Source organism: Hyperoodon ampullatus (assembly GCF_949752795.1).
Source record: "Hyperoodon ampullatus genome assembly, chromosome: 7".
NCBI classification, from domain to species: domain Eukaryota; kingdom Metazoa; phylum Chordata; class Mammalia; order Artiodactyla; family Ziphiidae; genus Hyperoodon; species Hyperoodon ampullatus.
In genome coordinates this window covers 59513854-59537051 of record NC_136920.1, presented here as the reverse complement: position 1 = coordinate 59537051, position 23198 = coordinate 59513854, and the positions used below count along the sequence as shown (strand labels likewise).

General features: G+C 36.5%; 1 protein-coding gene across 2 annotated transcripts in view; it reads right to left on the bottom strand.

The window, feature by feature from the left end:
- The window catches only part of FCHSD2 (FCH and double SH3 domains 2), a gene marked incomplete at both ends in the record, with an annotated part of 298329 nt that overhangs the window by 250007 nt on the left and 25124 nt on the right, over positions 1-23198 (bottom strand). For both annotated transcript variants that reach the window (XM_079708869.1, XM_079708870.1), the window contains one exon: positions 4914-4959. In XM_079708869.1, coding sequence (XP_079564995.1) covers positions 4914-4959 — 46 coding nt within the window. The remainder of the gene's footprint in view (positions 1-4913; positions 4960-23198) is intronic.

Here is a 23198-nt window from a genome sequence, read left to right as displayed (position 1 = left end):
AGCTTGGGCTTCCCTGGTGGCGCAGTGGTTAAGAATCTGCCTGCCAATGCAGGGGACAAGGGTTCGAGCCCTGATCTGGGAAGATCCCACATGCCACGGAGCAACTAAGCCCATGCACCACAACTACTAAGCCTGCGCTCTAGAGCTCGCAAGCCACAACTACTGAGCCCATGTGCTGCAGCTACTGAAGCCCACTCATCTAGAGCCTGTGCTCCTCAACAAGAGAAGCCACCGCAGTGAGAAGGCCGTGCACCACAATGAAGAGTATCCCCTGCTCACCACAACTAGAGAAAGCCTGCGCACAGCAATAAAGACCCAACGCAGCCAAAAAAAAAAAAGACAGCTGAAAAAAAACCTGGCATAATAAAAAGGTTAAGTAGTTACCCTAATGAAACAGTAAACGTTCTCGTATTGGCAGAGTTTTTACAGTGCTTTTCCAAAGGGAAGAAGGTCCTGCAACTACCTTACCTTATACTCTTTCCCAGAAAAATGGGACTTGGATTATCTAATATTATATGCAAAAGTCCCCATAATTAATTCATCACTCCCTTTCTAATATGGAAATCCATTATCTAGCAAAGCTAGGTTACAACAATTTGCAAAAAAAAAAAGGAAAACTATCACAATAAGAACACAAAGGACCATCTTATACGTGTAAACATAGATTGGGAACTATTTTCATATTTTTTATACGTGTAAACATAGACTGGGAAGTCTTCATTTCTGGAGACCAGTGCATCTGGTCTCCAGAACTAGCTGAGAAGAAGGGCAGAAAGAATGGTTATCATTCTCCGTTCAAAAATGAAGGGAAAAAAAGGTCAGAGAAGTCAAGTAATCTTCCCATTATCATTAATTTGTTGTATTTCAGACTGAAAACGCCTTTCCTTGAATTAGTATCCCACTTCTTGTCCATAAATTGAAAAATATGTAGTTAGTGGCTACGGCAATAAATACAAAAAAGGCAATTAGATATCTTTTCCCATACCAAAAAAAAAGCTCAATATGGATATATTACATTATAGATATATATATACATATAAAATATTATGAATATTTTACTTTGCAACACATTCCTCAGTCTATGAAAGAAAGAAGCCATTAGGAGTATACTTTCTTTAATGCCCCCCCTGCAAGTTTCAACTTTTTTTCAAACAATGAAATCTCTACAGAGCCTGGGGGGAAAAAAGAACATATCTCATCAATTCTATTAATAAAATATATATTTTTTTAACATTTTAAGATCTCTGAAATCAGGATGCATCTAACCATTGACAACATCCCTTAACTGCTGTCAGGATACAACAGAATTTGGTGGCTTGAGGAAACAATGAACTCCTCACATTTCCAACATTTAAGTACTATATTATCATTGTCAGAAAACCTTCCATTGACACCATCTGCTAAGATCAAGAAACTTTTCTGCATGAAAACTTAAGAGAGTGGTATCAGCAAAGAGGAAAAATTCTTGGAGGAAATACTGGGAGACTCTGTCAAGAAATGCTGCTTTCTAATGCACTAAGTGGTAGAGAGGTAATACAGTGTGGAAAAACAAGGAAATTAATGGCTCTGAATCTAAAAGTTATTCAGGGGCTTCCCTGGTGGCGCAGTGGTTAAGAATCCGCCTGCCAATGCAGGGAACACGGGTCTGATCCCTGATCCGGGAAGATCCCACATGGCACAGAGCAACTAAGCCCATGCGCCACAACTAAGCCCATGCACCACAACTACGGAGCCTGCGCTCTAGAGCCCATGAGCCACAACTACTGAAGCCCACAAGCCACAACTACTGAAGCCCGCGTGCCTAGAGCTCATGCTCCGCAACAAGAGAAGCCACTGCAATGCGAAGCCCACGCACTGCAACGCAGAGCAGCCCCCACTCGCTGCAACTAGAGAAAGCCCGCACGCAGCAACAAAGACCCAACACAGCCAAAAATAATAAATAAATAAAATAAATTAAAAAGAAAAGAAATAAATTGAAAAATTAACTGGGAAAACACTGAAAAATATCATCTAAAAGGCAAATATGACAAATAACAAGAAGAGTCAGCAAACTGGCTCTCCATAAATGTATTCAACTGTCCAAAGCAGAGAGACAAAGAAATACTTTACTTTATGAATATGAAATTTTGAAATATCTACTATTAGCTACCTTATACAGTTTGCATACATTATTATATAGAATTATATAAACACAACCAGATATAATTTACCTGACAGACATTTAAAGAAATTTTTCAAGAGTAAATCTGACTGCTTTGTAAAATATAATTCAACTGCATTGTGTGTATACATATATACACATAAATACATCTATCTATACATGTAACATATGTGTGTGTGTGTTTAACAGAAGAGATAGAAGTCTAAGTAGATCATTTAGAGTTAGAAAAGTAGCTGGGCTTCCCTGGTAGTGCAGTGGTTAAGAATCCGCCTGCCAATGCAGGGGACACGGGTTCGAGCCCTGGTCCGGAAGATCCCACCTGACGCGGAGCAACTAAGCCTGTGTGCCATAACTACTGAGCCTGCGCTCTAGAGCCCTCAAGTCACAACTACCAAAGCCCTCGTGTCACAACTACTGAAGCCCGTGCACGTAGAGCCCATGCTCCGCAACAAGAGAAGCCACCACAATGAGAAGCCCGCATACTGCAAGGAAGAGTAGCCCCCACTCACCGCAACTAATGAAGGCCCACGCAGCAAGGAAGACCCCACGCAGCCAAGGAAGGAAGGAAGAAATAAAGAAGAAAAATAAAGTTCCCTTTAAAAAAAAAAAGAAGAAAAGTAGCAACGGCACTAAAATAGTGACAAATTATATTGGAAAGAGTAGGCTGGAAAGGAATGGCTTAAGAAGCTAATTTCTCATTTAATTAAGTAGTAATCAAGCAATAATGTCTAGAGTTGATAAATCAAGAATCAATTATGCACATTATTTAAAGATATGGAAAAGATCACCAGAAGAACCAAAACAGGATCCATTTTTAATCTTTTCTCTGAGGAAAAAGACTGGCATTACATCAGAGGACTGCTACTTTTCATACAATTTAATGTACTATTTTATATTTTTAATCATGAACCAGTCCTATTTATTTGATTATTAAAACTTTACAATATGTTACAGAAGAATGTATCATGCAAAAATTTTCACTTTGTATTAAAAAAAAGTTGTTGTTTTTTTTTTTTGGCCACGCGGCTTTTGGGATCTTAGCTCCCCGACCAGGAATCGAACCCAGGCCCTCGGCAGTGAAAGCACAGAGTCCTAACCGCTGGACCACCAGGGAATTCCCTGTATTAAACTTTAAAAGCATATGATATGCTCTGATCCCAATGGAAGCATATCTATAAAGGGACTACATGAAAACATACCTGTAAACAGCATAGTAACTCCCTATTTTAAAGGTTTATGGAGAGAATTAAACCAGATAATATATATAAAATTATCAGCAAAGTGCCTGGTACAATGTAGGGATTAAATCAATATTAGCTATCATTACTAGTATCTATTATATATGCAAAGAATAAAGGTCCAGCAGTAACGTTAGAACTAATGCTATTCATTATGTAAAGCACCTGATAGATAATAAGCACTCAATAACTAACAGCTGAATTAATGAATTACTGAGTCTAAGTTTTCAAAAATAGATAATTCCTTTTCTAAGACTATAAAATAAAATAAAGGCAGACAGCTACCTGGTAAACTACAAAGAAATCAGAATAAAACTAAAATCAAGATCTAACAAAGTACAAATAAAATCATTCCCCAATTTTATTATTTATATTGATAATAACAATAGCAGCAGCAACAACACAAATTACGCTGATAACAGGGGTTATCATGTACAGCATTTCCTGGGTGTTAATTTTTCCTTCTAGTGCTCTCCTGTATTTTTAAATTTTGTAACAAATACTACTTTTATGATTTTTTTGGGGGGGGGATCAATTTTAGAATTCTACTCCACATGGAAAGTAATTGCTTACAAGGGCCAAAATTTCCAAATTATGTTAAACTGTTTTTGTATAAGGATGGATACTTATTAATTCTTACATACTCACAAAATGATATATCAACATAATTTTTCCTTGGCACATTTAGCTATCTGAGAGCAAATAAGATTCTAATTAAAATAAGTGCTTATGGGACTTCCCCGGTGGTCCAGTGGGTAAGACTCCACGGTCCCAATGCAGGGGGCCCAGGTTCGATCCCTGGTCGGGGAACTAGACCCCTCATGCCTGCCACAACAGAGAGTTCACATGCCGTAACTAAGAAGTCTGCATGCTGCAACCAAGAAGTCCGCATGCCACAACCAAGAGTCCACATGCTGCAACTAAGAAGTGCGCATGTCACAACTAAGAAGTCCGCATGCTGCAACTAAGAGCCCGCATACTGCAACAAAGATCCCGCATGCCGTAACTAAGACCCGGTGCAGAATGAATGAATGAATGAATAAATAAATAAATATTTTTTTAAAAATAAAATAAATGCTTAAATTTCCCTATAAATAGCACCGTATCATCAACTGAAAGCACGCCATTCTCTATCAACAGGGACCTAATGAGAAATAAATACCTGATTGAACAAAAATAATTAACCTTTCATAAAAATGCAGAGTATGGGATACATAAGGGAGAATGAACATATATACTTGTAAAATGTATTCACCATCACTTATACTTGTAAATACTTTACAAATATTGTGACTATTAGCTTCTCCCAGAATGTTCACAACATTCTTTGTAGTAAGAAGCAAATTAGCTCTTCATTTGAAGATTCAAATGGAGTAAAAGGAGGATCAAAGTAAGAGGACCAAAAATAAGAAAAGGAGCATACAGGGATGCCAACACTTCTCTCCAACAACCATATCTGCCCTTAAGCCAAAGAAGAGGTATTCTAGGATGGGGACCTCCACTTCCAAGCTTACCTGTGCATACTCTCTTTCAATAGCAGCCTTCTTCTGACTGAATGTCCTAAAAACACAAATAAAAATTCGTTACCAAACATATAACAATAATTTTATGTAAAGTTATCAATACACCCTCACATACTGCTTGGTAAGCTGTGTTGAGGGAAGGCACAATATGTCATTCACCTTATGTGCCTAAGGATACTGCTGACACCACAGACCCTGGAGTTAAGACAATCCACATTCAAATCCTAGCTCCACCACTTACTAGCTGTATGACCTTGGTCAAGTCACTCGACTTCTCTGTGCCTCAGTTTCCTTCTTGGTAAAATGGATATAGAAATAGTATCTACCTCATAGGGATAGTGTAAAATTTAGTTAATGACAATATATAAAGTGCTCAAAATAGTGACCAGCACAGAGTAAAAGACAGATGTGTGTGTGTGCGTGTGTGTGCGTATGTGTGTTAGCTACTGTTATCACAATGGCTAGTGCATAGTAGGTAGTAAAAATGTTTCCTGAATATAAATAATAAACATAGAGGGACTATAGAAAACAAGGTGAAAAATCAAAATTTGATCAGCTTCTCAACATGAAATAGTCAAATCATTTCCTTCATTCCATTCTTTTACAAGAGTCACAAAACAAAGTACAAGGCCACCACATGTTATGGTATAATAAGAGCACCCTTTCCACACATGTATTATATTTCACAGATTCTACAGTAAATACTTTTCACATTTTAACATTTATGATATTGGTATTCATCTTTTAAATGATTGGCAGACAACTACTGAGCCCACGTGCCACAACTACTGAAGCCCGCGCACTTAGAGCCCGTGCTCCACCACAAGAGAAGCCACGGCAACGAGAAGCCCACACACCGCAACGAAGAGTAGCCCCCAATCGCCGCAACTAGGGAAAGCCCAAACACAGCAACAAAGACCCAACGCAGCCAAAAACTAACTAAATAAATAAATGTTCCTTTAAAAATAAATAAATAAACAAATAAATAATGATTGGCAGTATTTTCTTCTATCTTAACAGTACATGAAATAACAGTGTACCTTACAAACCACAGGCAAGGCAGAGTCAATGAAATATGATAATATTAACAATTTACTTTGAGTAGTCTAAGTTTAAAGACTTTTCTGTGAGGTGTCAGGTATCTGTGCTCTTAAAAGCACTTCATTAAAGCAGAGATATCACAGTAAAAAGTGAAAAATATAAAGAAAGAGCTGGAATAGAAAAAAAGGCAATAAACCAAAACTCCCCATTTTAATAATTATTTAAATTTACCAACATGACTATTCACTTCTTCTGTAAGAAATTAAAGTATTTAAAATTTTACCACATTTGTTTGGGATGGATAACTATTATTTAGCTTTTAAAAGGAAGGAATTTCTGACATATGCTACAACATGAATAAACTTTGAGGATATTACGCTGAGTGAAATAAGTCGGCCACAAGAGGACAAATACTGTATGATTCCATTTATATAAGGTACTTGGAGCAGTCAAAATCATATAGACACAAAGGAGAATTGTGGTTGCCAGGGAGTGGGAGGAGGGGATCAGAGGAGTTATTATTTAATAGATAGAGAGTTTCAGTTTTGCAAGATGCAAAGAGTTCTGAAGATGGATGGTGGTGGCAGCAAAACAAAATGAATGTACTTAATAGCACTAAATTGTACACTTAAAAATGATTAAGATAGTAAATCTTATATGTATTTTACCACAATTTAAAAAACAAGCAAAAAAAGAGTTGAGCAAGACCCTTTTCCTTATGGGGTTTGGTGCATTATAAAGCGTTTAACACAGTCCTTTAAAATACAATTCGTCCTCTCCTTAAGAGAAAACATATAAACTATATATTATATATGCATATATGTAAAGCACACTGTATACATGCATTTGTATACTGTATTATATATATATTTGGTGTATGTGTATATATATGTAAATTATGTGTGTCTGCATATACATATATATAATGGTAATGTAAGTTTTCTCTGGACAGTGGGATTACTGGCTTTCACTTTCTTTTTTTGCTTTCTATATTTTCTGATGTTTTAGTACGAATATACATTATGTGTGAAAAAATAAAGTCCTTATTTTAAGTAAATAAATGCACTTATAAATATATGCACAAACCTTTTTTACACCCATGTTGTTTTATTAAAATTGGGCTGAGAAATTATGACTTGTGTTACTAAATATATCTCCCCAGGCAAACAAGACTAATTAAAATGAACTCGCTTAAACTTTAATCATTAAAAATCTGAAAACTTACCTGTATTTTGAAGGAGGTGGTATTTTTAATATTTTACAAAAGATGAAAGGAAAGATTTCAGCTATTTATTTAGAACCCTTTTAACCTTAGATGTATCTCATCTTGAAATAAGAATGTTCAAGTGAAGTCTGCAAGAAAAGGGGAACTAACTCTTTTACTCTGAACATGCATATCAACTAATTTTAAAATTGTCAGTGCAATTTTTAGTTGTTGTTAAACAATTACATGTCTACTAAGTACTTTCTTCTTCTAAATAAAACAAATACAAGATCACAACTGCTCATTCACATCATCAATATTAGGAAATCTATTTATTATAAATCACAGCAAGAGAACAGAGCAAAAAAATAACCTTCATATAAGATATAAAGGTATTTGTTAAAATTCAACATCAGTTTCTCTTTTAAAATATTAATGGGTGCTATAATTAAACAGATGGACAAAAACAAGTGCTGGCAAGGATGTAGAGAAATGAGAACTCTGGTAGAGTGCTTTGGGGAATGTAACACAGTACAGCTGCTTCAGAAAATAGTCTGAGAGTTCCTCAAAAGGTTTAACATAGAGTTACCATAAGACCCAGCAATTATATTCCTGGGTATATACCCATGAAAACTTAAAACATACATCTACACAAAAACCTATAAATGAATATTCATAGCAGCATTATTCATCATAGCCAAAAAGTGACAACAACCCAAATGTCCATCAACTGATGAAAGGATAAGCAAGATGTTGCTACATTCATATGATGGTATATCACTCAAAGGAACAAAGTACTGATATATGCTACAATATGGATGAAACTTGAAAACATCAGGCTAAGTGAAAGAAGCCAGACATAAAATCCCACATATTATATGATTCCATTTATACAAGATGTCCAGAATAGGCAAGTCCATAAAGACAGAAAGTAGATTATCAGTTGCCAAGGTCTGAGGAGCTGAGAGATAAGTTTGCCATTATTCCAGAAGTATTTTTCTTTTATTTAGGTAAGTTGATTATAAAGTTCAAATGGAAAAACGAACACTTAAGAATTCTTATAGGGGCTTCTCTGGTGGCACAGTCGTTAAGAATCTGGCTGCCAATGCAGGGAACACGGGTTCGAGTCTGGTCCAGGAAGATCCCACATGCCACGGAGCAACTGAGCCCGTGTGCCACAACTGCTGAGCCTGCGCTCTAGGGCCCGCGAGCCACAACTACTGAGCTCATGTGCCACAACTACTGAAGCCCGTGTGCCTAGAGCCCAAGCTCTGCAACAAGAGAGGCCACCAAAATGAGAGGCCCGTACACCGCAGGGAGGAGTGGCCCCTACTTGCCGCAACCAGGGAAAGCCTGTGCACAGCAACAAAGACCCAATGCAGCCAAAGATAAATAAATAATAATATTTTTTTAAAAAGAATTGTTATAAACATTCTGAAAAAGAATAATGTTAAAAATTATCACCTACTCTCACCAGATAGTAAAAATTAAGTTTAAAAGCAACAGTAATTAAAACAGCTCGGTAATGAAATGAGCAAACAGAGATAATGAAACATAAGTCAGAAATACACCCAAATATACCCAAATACCAAATATCAATATAATAAATAAAAATTTAGTAACTAAAAAAGATGGCATTTTGATTCAAAGGGGAAAAGATGGATTATTTAGTAAATTGCAACTTTATAGGAAGATGCAATGGTTAGTAAACAGAAAAGTTACAGAATAATATATATAGTATATTACTATCTTTTCATATAAAAATGTTTACATGTATATGCTGGATTATGATCATTATGATACTTCTCAGTTACCACAGTCCATCAGATATAAAACTGTACCATTCAAAAATGCTACTGTGGTCCCCTTAGGAATCACTGTGATAGAATTCCCTGAAATATTTAACATGAAACTGGTCTAACAATTATTCCTTATGAAGAAAGGAATTGGTCATAGTGGTAAAAGAAAGACCTTTTACTGATTTCTTGTTTGTATTGTTTGAATCTATACCATGTGTACATGTATATATTTTTCACTGAGGTAAAATTTATATGACATAAAATTAAGCATTTTAAAGTATACAATTCAACAGTATTTAGTGCATTTACAGTGCATACAACCACCACCTCTCCCTACTTTCAAAACTTTTTAATCACTCCAGAAGAATACTTCATACCCATTAAGTAAGTAATCATTCTCCATTCCCACTCCCCTTACCCTTGGCAACAACTAAGCCAATTTTCTGTCTCCATAGACCTGTCTATTCTGGATATTTCATATAAAAGGAATCATGTAATACGTAATCTTTTGTGTCTGGCTTCTTTCGCTTAGCATGTTTTCAAGATTCATCCAAGTTGTAGAATGTATCAATACTTTGCTCCTTTTTATGGCTGAATAATACTTCATTGCATGGATATACTACAATTCATCCATTCATCCACCAATGGACATTTGAGTTGTTTCTACATCTTCAATAGTATGAATAATGCTGCTATGAACATTCGTTTATGAATTTCTATGTAGAACTAAGTTTTAAGTTCTTTTGAATGTATACTTAAGAGTAGAAATGCTGGGTCATATGATAATTCTATGCTTAACTTTTTGAAGAACCATCAAACTATTTTTCATAACAGCTGTGCCATTTTACATTCCCACTGCGTATTTTTAAAAATTTAATAGTTAAATGGAACAAACTAACCTTTCAAAATATATTCTATTACATTCAGAAGAATCCTATATGGCCACTAAAAAGAATGTGGTAATTCTGTATGTGCTGGTATAGAAAGATAGCCTCAATTAACTCATGCAACTGACTGGCTATCGTGGAAAAGACACTGTATAGGTACTGATGATATAGCACTGAATAAGACAGACATCAAATAGGACTAACAGATAGTAAATAAATCATTATACAAATAAATATTTAATAATAAATGGGATAATTATAAGTACTATGAAGAAAGCTATAATATATTACCCAATATTTTTTAAAAGCTTCAGAAGAATATGTAAAGCAAGATCTCATTTTATCTTAAAAATATTAATATATACCTCTATGTAATACAGGTATCTGTATAAATTCTGTATACCTGGAAAATACATATCAGGGGGGGCCACTCAAAGAATATATCCAAATTTTTATTGTTAAAAGAAGAGGACGTGAGATTCTTTACTTTCTATTCTATGTTTTTTTTCTAATAATTATTTAATATTTCTATAATTAGAAAAAATTAAAGATAAAAAAGCACTAATTTTCAATCAACTCATATAAATTCCATATGATATAGAAAGGAATAAGAATAAATCCATGCAACAATAATAAAAATCTAATGTTCTAAATAATTTTCGTAACATAAATCTGATCAAGCCACTTTCCTGCTAACATTTCTGAAATGGCTCTTCATCACTCCTAGAAAAAAATCTAAATTCCTTTAACATGACAGATGAGGTTACTTACTATCCAGACTTGACTGCTAGTGTGGCTTCATGTCTATAAACTCCTCCATTCACATCCTAGGCTAGAACTAAGTATAGTAAAAGGACCTAGGCTCCTGCTTCCACACTCTAGCAAACGTGGTCCTTTCTGCTTGGAATTCCTTTCCCCTATTACTTGACCTATATCTCTTATCCTTCAAAACTTAGCTTAAACATGACCTCTCCTGAGAAATCTTCCTGAATTCCACTTGTGATTTAGACACCCTCTCTGTGGTCCTCCAGCATCTTATAACATAGCACGTGCTTCAAGTACTGTAATTGTCTGTGAATTGACTATGGAGTTCCCTGGGAGCAGTGAGTGTGCTTTGTATTTACATGTGTAGCACAGTGCCTGAAAACAGTAGTAGTTCAATAAACGTTTGCTTAATGAATGAAAGAACAGACAGAAACTCTATAATCAGGTTTCAGACTTCATTAAGTTTCAGTTAAACAGCTCAGTTATGTTAGCTCCTGGGATAGGCGGAACCAAGATCACAGTCTATATCCATACGAACCAATTAAGTCTCTTGACCTTGGTCACAGATTATATCAGTTAACACAAACATTTTGTGAGCTTTAAAAACCAAGGAAGGGGACTTCCCTGGTGGTCTGGTGGGTAAGACTCCACAGGGCCGGGTTCGATCCCTGGTCAGGAACTAGATCCCGCATGGCTCGACTAAGAGCCCACTTGCCACAACTAAAAGAGTCCGCATGTTGCAACTAAGACCCAGTGCAGCCAAATAAATATATAAATATTAAAAAAAAAAAAGGGGGCTTCCCTGGTGGCGCAGTGGTTAAGAATCCGCCTGCCAATGAAGGGGACATGGCTTCGAGCCCTGGCCCGGGAAGATCCCACATGCCGCGGAGCAACTAAGCCCATGTGCCACAACTACTGAAGCCCACGCGCCTAGAGCCCGTGCTCTGCAACAACAGAAGCCACCGCAGTGAGAAGCCCATGCACCGAAATGAAGAGTAGCCCCCGCTCACCGCAACCAGAGAAAGCCCGCGCACAGCAAAAAAGACCCAACAAGGCCAAAAATAATAAAAATAAAAAATAAATAGATTTTAAAAAAAAGAAAAGAAAAATACAAAATTAAATTTTGATAGAGGCTGGGTTACTTGAGTGTATGTATTTGTCAAAACTTAGCAATAGTATACCTAAGATTTATATTTCATTGTATATAAATTTTACCTCAAAATAAGAAACTATAAGAAATACTGAACTCTAATGATCTGCATGCTGAATTATTTAGGGAAAAGCCTGGTAATGTGTACAATTATTTTGAAATAAATTTTAAAAATAAGGTGGATTGTTGATGGATAGAGGATGGGTAAATGCATAGATAAGTGACAAAGCGAGTACACTGTACAGTACAATATTAGCAGTAGAATTTAGGTTTGGGTGATGGGTGTTTACTGTAAAATTCTTTCAACCTGGTTGTATGTTTGAAATTTTCATTAAAAAGTCACAAAAATATTTAGAAAATTAATGAAAGAAAAATAAAAAAACAACCAAGGAAGGTATAAAGGTGTGTAATAAAGGTTTAGCCTTGCCCAAAGATAGGTCTGGCCTTTGCCCTTGGCTTTGGGAGGTAATCTCTAAACCTTTGGAATGTCATGCCTGATAAGAGTGTTTTTGTTTACCTGGGACCCTTAGGCCATGCCAGATAGAAAATGCTAACAACAATGTGATTTATTGGGGGGTGGGGCGCATGTGGTATCAGCTCAACTTCTGAAGGAGCTGGAGACCAAGGTCAGCCACATGGGCAGTCAATCTATCTAACTGACCAAATACACCTCTTCCCTTGGCTAATTTTAAAATATATCCTTTCACTATAATAAACCATAATTTTAAGTAAACTTTCAGGGAGTTCTTCTAGCAAATTATCAAATCCAAGGTTAGTCTTGGGGACCACGATCTTGCAAGTCATGTCAGAAGTGAGGGTGGTCTTGGAGGCCTCCAAACTTGCAGTTGGTATCTGGAGTGACAGTTGTCTTGGGAACTCCCTAACTCTGTAATTCATCACCAGGATAAGCAGAACACCAAAGAACATTCAAATTATTAATGGTGGTAGTGGAGATGGGATATCAAACCCATAATGATGAATATTAAAAACAAACACAACCACCAGAATGGCTAAAATCAAAAATACTGATCATTATAAACATCAGTGAGGGTACAGAGCAATGAAACTCTAACATGTAGTCCATGGGAATGTAAAATGGTACAACCACTTGGGGAAAAAAATCTGGTATTTCTTATGTAACTAAACATACATCTATCTTGACATAAATTCTAATACTAGGCATTTACCAAGAGAAATGATAACAAATCTCTACAAAAACACTTGACAAAAATATTCATAGTACTTTTATTCATAAATAGCCCAAAACAGGAAACGGTCCCAGTGCCCGCCAGTGGGATAACAGATCAACAAACAGTGACATATTCTTACAGTGGAATAAAACTCAGCAACAACAACAAATGAACTACAAGACGACCACCACATTTTTACTACTCTGAGTTCGCTGACCTCTTATTTTACAAATGACACTGTTTAAAAATAACTAGTATCAGAATATAAAAAATAATCTGTTAGCACGGATAGCAAACTGGGCTAAGGGTACTAGTACTTATATTATCAGGACACTGACAACTCTTTCATAAGGAAACCTTTATAATTTTGCCCTGGAATACAACAGCTGTTTTTAGAGGTGTTATTAACACAAATATGGCAATAGCATTAAATGATGACATGAGAATACCAAAAAAAAAAAAAATTTTAAACAAGGCAAGTAGAACAAACAACTGAAGCTATACAAGTCTGACAGAGAGAAAATTACTTGGCTCCTAATAAAAATATTAATTCACCAACAACATTCTTTGAGTATCTTTTGAATTTCAGGTATTCTACTAAATATGCACTGGGAATATAAAAATGAATGAGGCATGGACTCTGTTCTCAAGGGATTCACTAGAATAAGGTATAATCAAATGATGCCAAGACCCACAAATGCTACAGGCATAGAATGAAAAGTAGAAAGTGTTCATTCTTATTTCTTATTAATTAGGTAACCTTGGGCAAGTTAATTTTCCTTACCATGTTTCAGTTTCCTATCAATTAAATAAGAATAAAAAGAACATCTACCTCATAGAATTATGAGTACATATTGATAATAAAGCACTTAGAACAGCCTTGGCACATAGTAAATACTAGAAAAGTGTTTGTTAGCTAAGTGAAAATATCACATCTACAGTTTATAACTATGAAATTTAATCCAGTTAAAATATTTTGACTAACTGAATATGTAAAGCACTAACAAAAAATTATATTTTAAGTACTTCTGGTATTAGATAACAGAGCAAAGTCAGAATCTCCCTTCTCTCAGAAATTACCCAAAAGCAACAAACAGAATAAAAAACATAAATGCAAACATGATCTCCGATAAAACTAGGAAACATAAGAAATGTAAGTGGGAGAGAGGCCTAAGGAGAGACAATTAAATTGGAGAAGGAGGGTAGATATAAGGCATGAGGTTCCAAAACTCAAAGGGGTGGGGGGGAGTACATTTCTTCAACTGCAGCTTTCTGAGGTATAAAATTTAAACCACATTCACAACAACGAAAACAGGGGGCAGGGCTTCCCTGGTGGCGCAGTGGTTGAGAGTCCACCTGCCGACGCACGGGATGCGGGTTCGTGCCCCGGTCCGGGAAGATCCCACATGCCACCGAGCGGCTGGGCCTGTGAGCCATGGCCGCTGAGCCTGTGCGTCCAGAGCCTGTGCTCCGCAACGGGAGAGGCCACAACAGTGAGAGGCCCGCGTACCGCAAAAAAACAAAACAAACAAAACAAAAAACAGGGGACATGGGCTGGTAGAGGGAGCTTTGTTTGCTGCTCAGTTTGAAGAAACAGAGGAGAAAATACTAAATTAGAAATCACACAAACAATCTACGCTGGCAGAAATTAGGCTGCTGGTGTGGCAAAAAAAAAAAAATAGTGAGACAGCCTGCACTGCAGCAGCCATCTTCTCTGGCTGAGGAGAAAGAAAATAAATTCATAGACTCAACCCTGGTCATAAAGAAAATTACTGTAAATTTGAAGACTGTAGCTACCCTAAGATACCTACTTCTGCTATCCTAAAAAGTTGTACAGGAAAAACCCTCTTCATTCAAAAATAACCCCAAAAGGAGCAAGAATAGATCTATGCAAATACAAAATTTTAAAAAGAAGAAAAAACAGCACAGGAAAAACAGAGTAGCTGAAGGACCCTCATGAGAAAAATGCTGCCATGGAGCAGATGAATTTTTAAAACTTAAAAACAAAAAACGAACAAACAAACAAAAACCCTAATGAAGCAAATACCACTTCCAGATAGAATTACAGAATGTCAAAGTCACAAGAAAATAGCAGTGGTGAAGTGGGCATCCTGCCTTGTTCCTTTTGGGGGAAAGCTTTTAGTCTTTCACCACTGAGTATAATGTTAACTTGTAGGCTTTTCATATGTGCCCTTTATCATGTTAAGGAAGTTTCCTTCGGGGGAATTCCCTGGTGGAGCAGTGGTTAAGACTCCAAACCCCCAAGGCAGGGGGCCCGGGTTTGACTCCTGGTCAGGGAACTAGATCCCACAGGCATGCTGCAACTAAGAGTTCACATCCTACAACTAAGGAGCTCACTTGCCACAACTAAGACCCAGAGCAACCAACTAAATAAGTAAATATTTAAAAAAAACAACAACAACAAAAAAACAGGATTATTAAAGAAGTTTCCTTCAATTCCTAGTTTGAGTGTTTTTATCATGAAAGGGTGTTGAATTCTGTCCCCTTCATGCTATTAATCGGTTTTTTTCCCCTTCATTCTATTAATATGGTATATTTCATTCCTTGATTTTCTTATGTTGAACTTTGCATTCCTGGAATGAATTTCATTTTGTCATAGTGTATAATCCTTTTAATGTGTTGTTGGATTCAGTGTACTAGTATTTTGTTGAGGATTTTTGTGTCAGTGTTCATAAGGGATACTGATCTGTAGCTTCTTGTGGTATCTTTGTCTGACTTTGGTTATCAAGGTAATAAGGACATCATAGAATGAGTTAGGAGTGTTCCCTCATTTTCTATTTTTTTTGAAGATTCTGAAAAGTATTGATGTTAGTTCTTCTTTAACCATAAGGTAAAATTCAACTGTGAATTTTAGTCCTAGACTTGTCTTTGTTGGAAGATTTTTTGATTACTAATTCAATCTCTTTACTTGTCAAAAGTCTGTTGAGCATTTCTATTTCGTTTTGATTCAGTTTTAGTAATTTGTCTGTTTCTGGGAATTTATCCATTTCGTCTAGGTTATCCAATTTGTTGGTGTACAACTGCTCATAGTACTCTCCTATAATCCTTTTTATTTCAGTAGAACAGGATGTAATGTCCCCACTTTCACTTCTGATTTCATTTATTGTCATCTTCTATTTTTCTTACACTAGCTAAAGGTTTGTCAATGTGCTGATCTTTTCAAAGAACCCACTTTGGTTTCATTGATTCTATTGTGTTGCTATTCTCTGTTTTATCTCTAATATAATCTTTATAATTTTCTTCCTTCTGCTAGCTTTGGTTTCGGCTTGCTCTTTTTCTAGTTCCTTAGGTGTAAAGTTAGGTTAATATGAGATCTTTCTTCATTTTTAATGTAAGTGTTTAGAGCTATAAATTTCCCAAGCACTTTCACTGCATACCATAAGTTTTGTTATGTTGTGGTTTTGTTTTCATTCCTCTCAAAGTATTTTCTAATTTTCCTAGTGATTTCTTTTAGCCCACTCATTATTCAAGATTATATTGTCTAGTTTCCACATATTTGCAAATTTTTCAGTTTTCCTTCTGTTGATTTCTATAGCATCATTCCATTGTGGTCAGAAAAGATATTTTGCATGATTTTGGTATTTTCTAATGTATTGATAGTTGTTTATTCCCCAACTTATGGTCTATCCTTGAGATATGTGCACTTGAGAAAAATGTATATTCTGCTTTGTGGGGTGGAGTGTTCTGTATATGTCTATTGGTTTACAGTATTTTTCAATGGAATTGATAGTCCAGACACCAACTCAAACATCTACGGCCAACTGATTATCAACAAGGATGCCAAGACCATTAGAGGCGCAATAGTCTCTTCAACAAATGGTGCCAGGACAACTGCATCTGCACACACAAAAGAAAGAAGTTGGACCCCTATCTCATTCCAAACATAAAACTTAAAATGGATCAAAGACTTAAATGTAATAGCTAAAACTATAAAACTCTTAAAAGAAAGCATAGGAATATATCTTCTTCACCTTGAATTTGGCAACAGATTATTAAATGGAGCACCAAAAACACAATCAACAAAAGAATAAATATGTAAAATGAACTTCATCAAAATTAAAAATGTTTGTGCATCAAAGGAACTTATAAAGAATATGAAAAGACAAAAGAATAGAATAATATTTGCAAATCATATATCTAATAAGGGTATAATAACCAGAATATACAAAGAACTCTTACAAATCTACAACAAAGAGACAAGCAGTCCAATTTAAAAATGGGCAAAAGTATTAAATAGACATTTGTCCAAAGAAGATATACAACTAGCCAATAACCATATGACAAGATGTCCAACAACATTAGTTGTTAGGGAAATGCAAATCAAAACCACAATGAGATATCACTTCACACCCATTAGGATGACTATAACATAAACAAACAAAAACAAAATGGAAAAGAGCAAATATTGACCAGGATGTGGAGAAACAAGAACCCCTATACACCGCTGGTAAGAATGTAAAATGGTACACCTGTTGTGCTCGGTACTTCCTCAAAAAGCTAAACATAAAATTACTATATACTGCAATAATTCCACTCCTCAGTATACAGTCAAAAACTGAAAATAGATGTTAAAACAAAAACCTGTAGACAGAAGTTCATGGCAGCATTATTCATAACAGCCGAAAAGTGGAAATGACCCAAATGTCCATCAAGAGATCAACGGATAAACAAAATATGGTATATCCATAAAATGAAATATTATTCATCCATAAAAAGTAATAAATACTGACATATATTACAACACGGATGAACCTCAAAAACACTATGCTAAGTGAAAGTAGTCAGTCACAAAAGGCCACTGTGTTAGTATGGTTCTCCAGAAAAAACAGAACCAGTACCATGTGTAGACGTATAAAAAGACATTTATTTTAAGGAATTTGCTCATGGAATTATAGAGATGTTAAGTCTAAATTTTGCAGGGTGGGATAATAGGGTGAAGACCTAGAGAAAAGCTGATGCTGCAGTTTAAGTTGAAGGCCATCAGACTGGAGACCTAGGAAAAAGATGATAATGCAGTTCAAGTCCAAAGGCCATCTCCTGCAGAATTCCCTCTTACTCAGGAGACCAGTCTTTTGTTCTAGTCAGGTCTTCAACTGACTGGATGAGGCCCACCCATATTATGGTGAGCAATCTGCTTTACTTAAAATCTACTGATTTAAATGCTAACCTCATACAAAAACACCCTCAGAGAAACATTCAGAATAATGTTTGACACAAATCTGGGCACCACAGCCCAGCCAACACATAAAATTAACCTTTACAGCCTCATACAGTATGATTCCACTTATATGAAATGTCCAGAGTAGGCAAATCAATACAAATAGAAAGCAGATCAGTCATTGTCAGGGACTTAGGGGAGGGGTAACATGGTGAATGACAGCTTAATTAGTTGCTTTTGGGGGTGATAAAAGTGGTTTAGAATTAGATAGTGGTGATTGTTGTATAGCACTGTGAATGTACTGGAAGCCACTGGATTGTACATTTTAAAATGGTTAAAACGGTAAACTTTATGTTAATTTTACTTCAATTTTAATTAAAAAAAATTATTGCTGTTTTCTGTGAATATATGTGGGCCCAAAAGTGAGAGTGAATGTCAGCATATAAATTGTCAGGTATCATAGAATAGGGTCACCTGTTCTGTTAATGGGTCTTAAAAATAGATGCAAGAGGTGAACCCCAGAATTCCTAGGAGCTACAGAAGCAGTATGCAGCCAGAAAAAAAGATGACTATATGGATCAAGGAAGTACAAGGTCAGCCATGGGAAATGCACAGGAAGTGCAAAGAACCCACAGACATGCTCCAAAAATTTGGCAATCTAGATGAAATGGACAAATTCCTTGAAGGAGACAAATAGAAGTATGAGAAGCCCTACAACAATTTAAAAAGTGGAATTTGTAATTAAAGACTCATCTTTCAAAAAACAAAAACAAAACTCCAGGCCCAGATGGCTTCACTGGTTAATTCTAGCAAACGTTCAAGAAAGAAAGAATACCACCATACATAAACTCTTCCAGAAAGCAGAGGAATAAAAGGAACACGTACCAACTCATTTTATGAGACCAGTATCACCACTACACCAAAACTTGAAAAGACATCACCAAAAACCAACAACAACCAGCATCAAAAAAATCCTACAGCCAATATCCCTACAAACAGAGATGTGAAAGCCCTTAACAAATATTAGCAAATCAAATCCAGCATTATATAAAAAGGATAATACATAATGACCAAATGGGGTTTATCTGAGCATGGTTCAACACTGAAAAATTAATCAGTGTAACTCACCACAGAATAAAGGAGAAAAGCCAGATGATCATTCCCATAGATGCAGAAAAAATATTTGACAAAATTCAACATTATGAACTTAACCAAGGAGGTGAAAGATGAACACTGAAAATTTAACATATTCATGCAAGAAACTGAAGATACAAATAAATGGAAAGAAAGCTCATGTTCATGGATGGGAGGAATTAATATTGTTAAAATGTCCATACTACACAAAGCCTATAAATTCAATGCAAATCAAAATTCCAATGGCATTTTTCACAGAAATAGAAAAAACCCCAAAATTCATATGGAACCTCAAAAGACCCTGAATAGCCAAAGCAATTCTGACAAAGAACAAAACTTAGAGGTATCACATGTCCTGATTTCAAACTATATTACAAAGCCACAGTAATCAAAACAGGATGGAACTGGCATTAAAAAAGACATATAAACCAATGAAACAGAACAGAGAGCCCAGAAATAAACCCATACATAATCAGTCAACTAATATTTGACAAGGGAGACAAGAATACACAGTGAGGAAAGGATAGTCTCTTCAACAAATGGTGCTGGAAAAACTGAATATCCACATACAAGAGAATAAAATTGGATGGGAACAACCTAAATGTCCATCAACAGACGAATGGATAAAGAAGATGTGGTACACATATACAATGGAATACTACTCACCCATAAAAAAAGAATGAAATAATGCTGTTTGCAGCAACATGGATGCAACTAGAGATTATCATACTAAGTGAAGTAAGTTAGAAACAGAAAGACAAATACCATATGATATCACTTATATGTGTAATCTAAAATATGGCACAAATTGGGGCTTCCCTGGTGGCACAGTGGTTGAGAATCTGCCTGCCGATGCAGGGGACATGGGTTCAAGCCCTGGTCTGGGAAGATCCCACGTGCCGCGGAGCAACTAGGCCCGTGAGCCACAACTACTGAGCCTGCGCGTCTGGAGCCTGTGCTCTGCAACAAGAGAGGCCACGATAGTGAGAGGCCTGCGCACAGCAATGAAGAGTGGCTCCCACTTGCCGCAACTGGAGAAAGCCCTCGCACAGAAATGAAGACCCAATACAGCCAAAAATAATTAATTAATTAATTAAAAATGAATATCTGCTTATTAAAAAAAATAAAGAAAGAAAGAAAAAAGAAAATATGGCACAAATGAACCTATCTACAAAACAGAGGGACTTCCCTGGTGGTCCAGTGGTTGAGGCTCCATGTTCCCAATGCAGGGGGCCCGTGTTCAATTCCTGGTCAGGGAACTAGATCCCGCATGCCACAACTAAGAGCTCACATGCCACAACTGAAAGATCACGCATGCTGCAACTAAAGATCCCGCATGTGGCAACAAAGATCCTGCGTGCTGCAACTAAGACCCAGCGCAGCCAAATAAATAAATATTCAAAACAAACAACAAAAAAAACAGAAACAGACTCACAGACATAGAGAACAGACTTGTGGTTGCCAAGAGGGAGGGGGGTGGGGGAGGGAAGGACTGGGAGTTTGGGATTAGCAGATGTAAACTATTATATACAGGATGGATAAACAACAAGGTCCTACTGTATAGCACAGGGAACTATATTCAATATCCTGTGATAAACCATCATGGAAAAGAATATAAAAAAAGGAATGTCAAAAGAGCGAAACCAGGGCTTCCCTGGTGGCACAGTGGTTGAGAGTCTGCCTGCCAATGCAGGGGACACGGGTTCGTGCCCCGGTCCAGGAAGATCCTACATGCTGCGGAGCGGCTGGGCCCGTGAGCCATGGCCGCTGATCCTGCGCGTCCAGGGCCTGTGCTCCACAACGGGAGAGGCCACAACGGTGAGAGGCCCGCGTACCGCAAAAAAAAAAAAAAAAAAAAGTGAAATCGGACTCCTATCTTACATCACTCACAAAACTTAACTTGAAATGGATGAAAAACTTAAAGGTAAGACCTGAAACCATAAAACTCCTAGAAGAAAACACAGGGCAAAAGCTCTTTGACACCGGTCTTGGCAACAATTTTTTGGATACGAGACAGAAGCACAAGCAACAAACGCAAAAAGCAAAAAACAAAAAAAAAGTGGGACTACATCAAAACTAAAAAGCTTCTACACAGCAAAAGAAACAATCAACAAAATGAAAAGGCTATGAATTGGGAGAAAATGTTTGCGAACCATATATTTGATAAGGCATTAATATTCAAAATATATAAGAAAATCATACAACAGCAAAAATAATAATGCAATTAAAAATGGGTCAAAGACCTGAAAGGAAAGTTTCCAAAGAAAACATATAAATGTCCAACAGATACAATAAAAGGTGCTCACATCACCAATCATCAAGGAAATGTAAATCAAAACCACAATGAGATATTACTTCATGCCTGTTAAAATGGTTACTACCAAAAAGAAAAGAAGTAAGTGTTGGCCAATGTGGAGAAAAGGGAACCCCTGTGCACTGCCAGTGGGAATGTAAACTGGTATTGCCATTATGGAATACAGTACGGAGGTTTTTCCAAAAACTCAAAACTACTGTATGATTCATATGATCCCACTTCTGAATATATATCTGAAGGAAAAGAAATCACTATCTCAAAGATATATCTGTAGGCCCATATTCATTCACCATAGCATTATTCACAATAGCCAAAATGGAAGCAACCTAAGTGTTCATTAACAGATGAAAGAATAAAGAAAATGTGAGAGATAGATAGATAGATAGGGATTTGGATAGGTATACAGATATATAAAACTCATCCATAAAAAAGAAGGAAACCTTGCCATTTTTAACAACATGTATAGACCTTGAAGACATTGTGCTAAGTGAAATAAATCTGAGAAAACAAATACTGTATCATCTCACTTATATGTGGAATCCCAAAAAGCTGAAATCATAGAAACAGAGAGTAGAATAGAGATTGCCAGGGGCTGGGGAAAATGGGGAGATGTTGGTCAAAGAGTACAAATAAGTTATAAGTTGTGGGGATCTAATGTACAGCATGGCGATTAATATTAACAATACTGTATTATATATTGAAAGTTGCTAAGAAATTAGACCTTAAATGTTCTCAACACACACACACAAAAAGTCATTATGTGATACAATGGATGTCTTAAACTCATCTTATCGTGGTAATCATTTGCAATACATACAGATGTCAAATCATCACTGTTGTATAACTTAAACTTACATAATGTTATATGTCAATCATATCTCAATATGGCTGGAAAAAAACAAACCAACAAAATCCAATACCATGGCTTAAATAAAACCCTCAAGAAGCAAGGAATAAAAAACTCCATAGGTCTGGTTTAAGGGCATCTATGGAAAATCTACAGCTGAAACATATGCAACAATGAAAGGCTCAATGTTTTTTACCTAAGATTAGGAAGAAAGCAAGGAGACAGAAAGCAAGGATATCCACTCTTACCATTTCCATTCACTATTGTATTGGAAGTCCTAGAGAGTACAAAAGGGCAAGAAAAAGCACTGAGGCATAAAAACTGGAAAGGGGGCTTCCCTGGTGGCGCAGTGGTTGAGAGTCCACCTGCCGATGCAGGGGACACGGGTTCGTGCCCCGGTCCGGGAGGATTCCACATGCCACGGAGCAGCTGGGCCCGTGAGCCATGGCCACTGAGCCTGCACGTCCGGAGCCTGTGCTCCACAACGGGAGAGGCCACAACAGTGAGAGGCCCGTGTACCGCAAAAACAAAACAAAACAAAAACAAAACAAAACAAACAAAAAATAAGACTATTCTGCCTATTTGAATGACCAATATTAGAACATTAGAATAATGATAATATATGCTGTTCCCACGTCTGGAAATAAGTAAATCTGTACAGACAGTGGGGGCGGGGGGTATGGGTAGGTAATATGGCAACAAGCATAAACAATCATTTAAACAGCAGATAATGTTTGACCCATCAATTCTACTTCTACAAATTTAT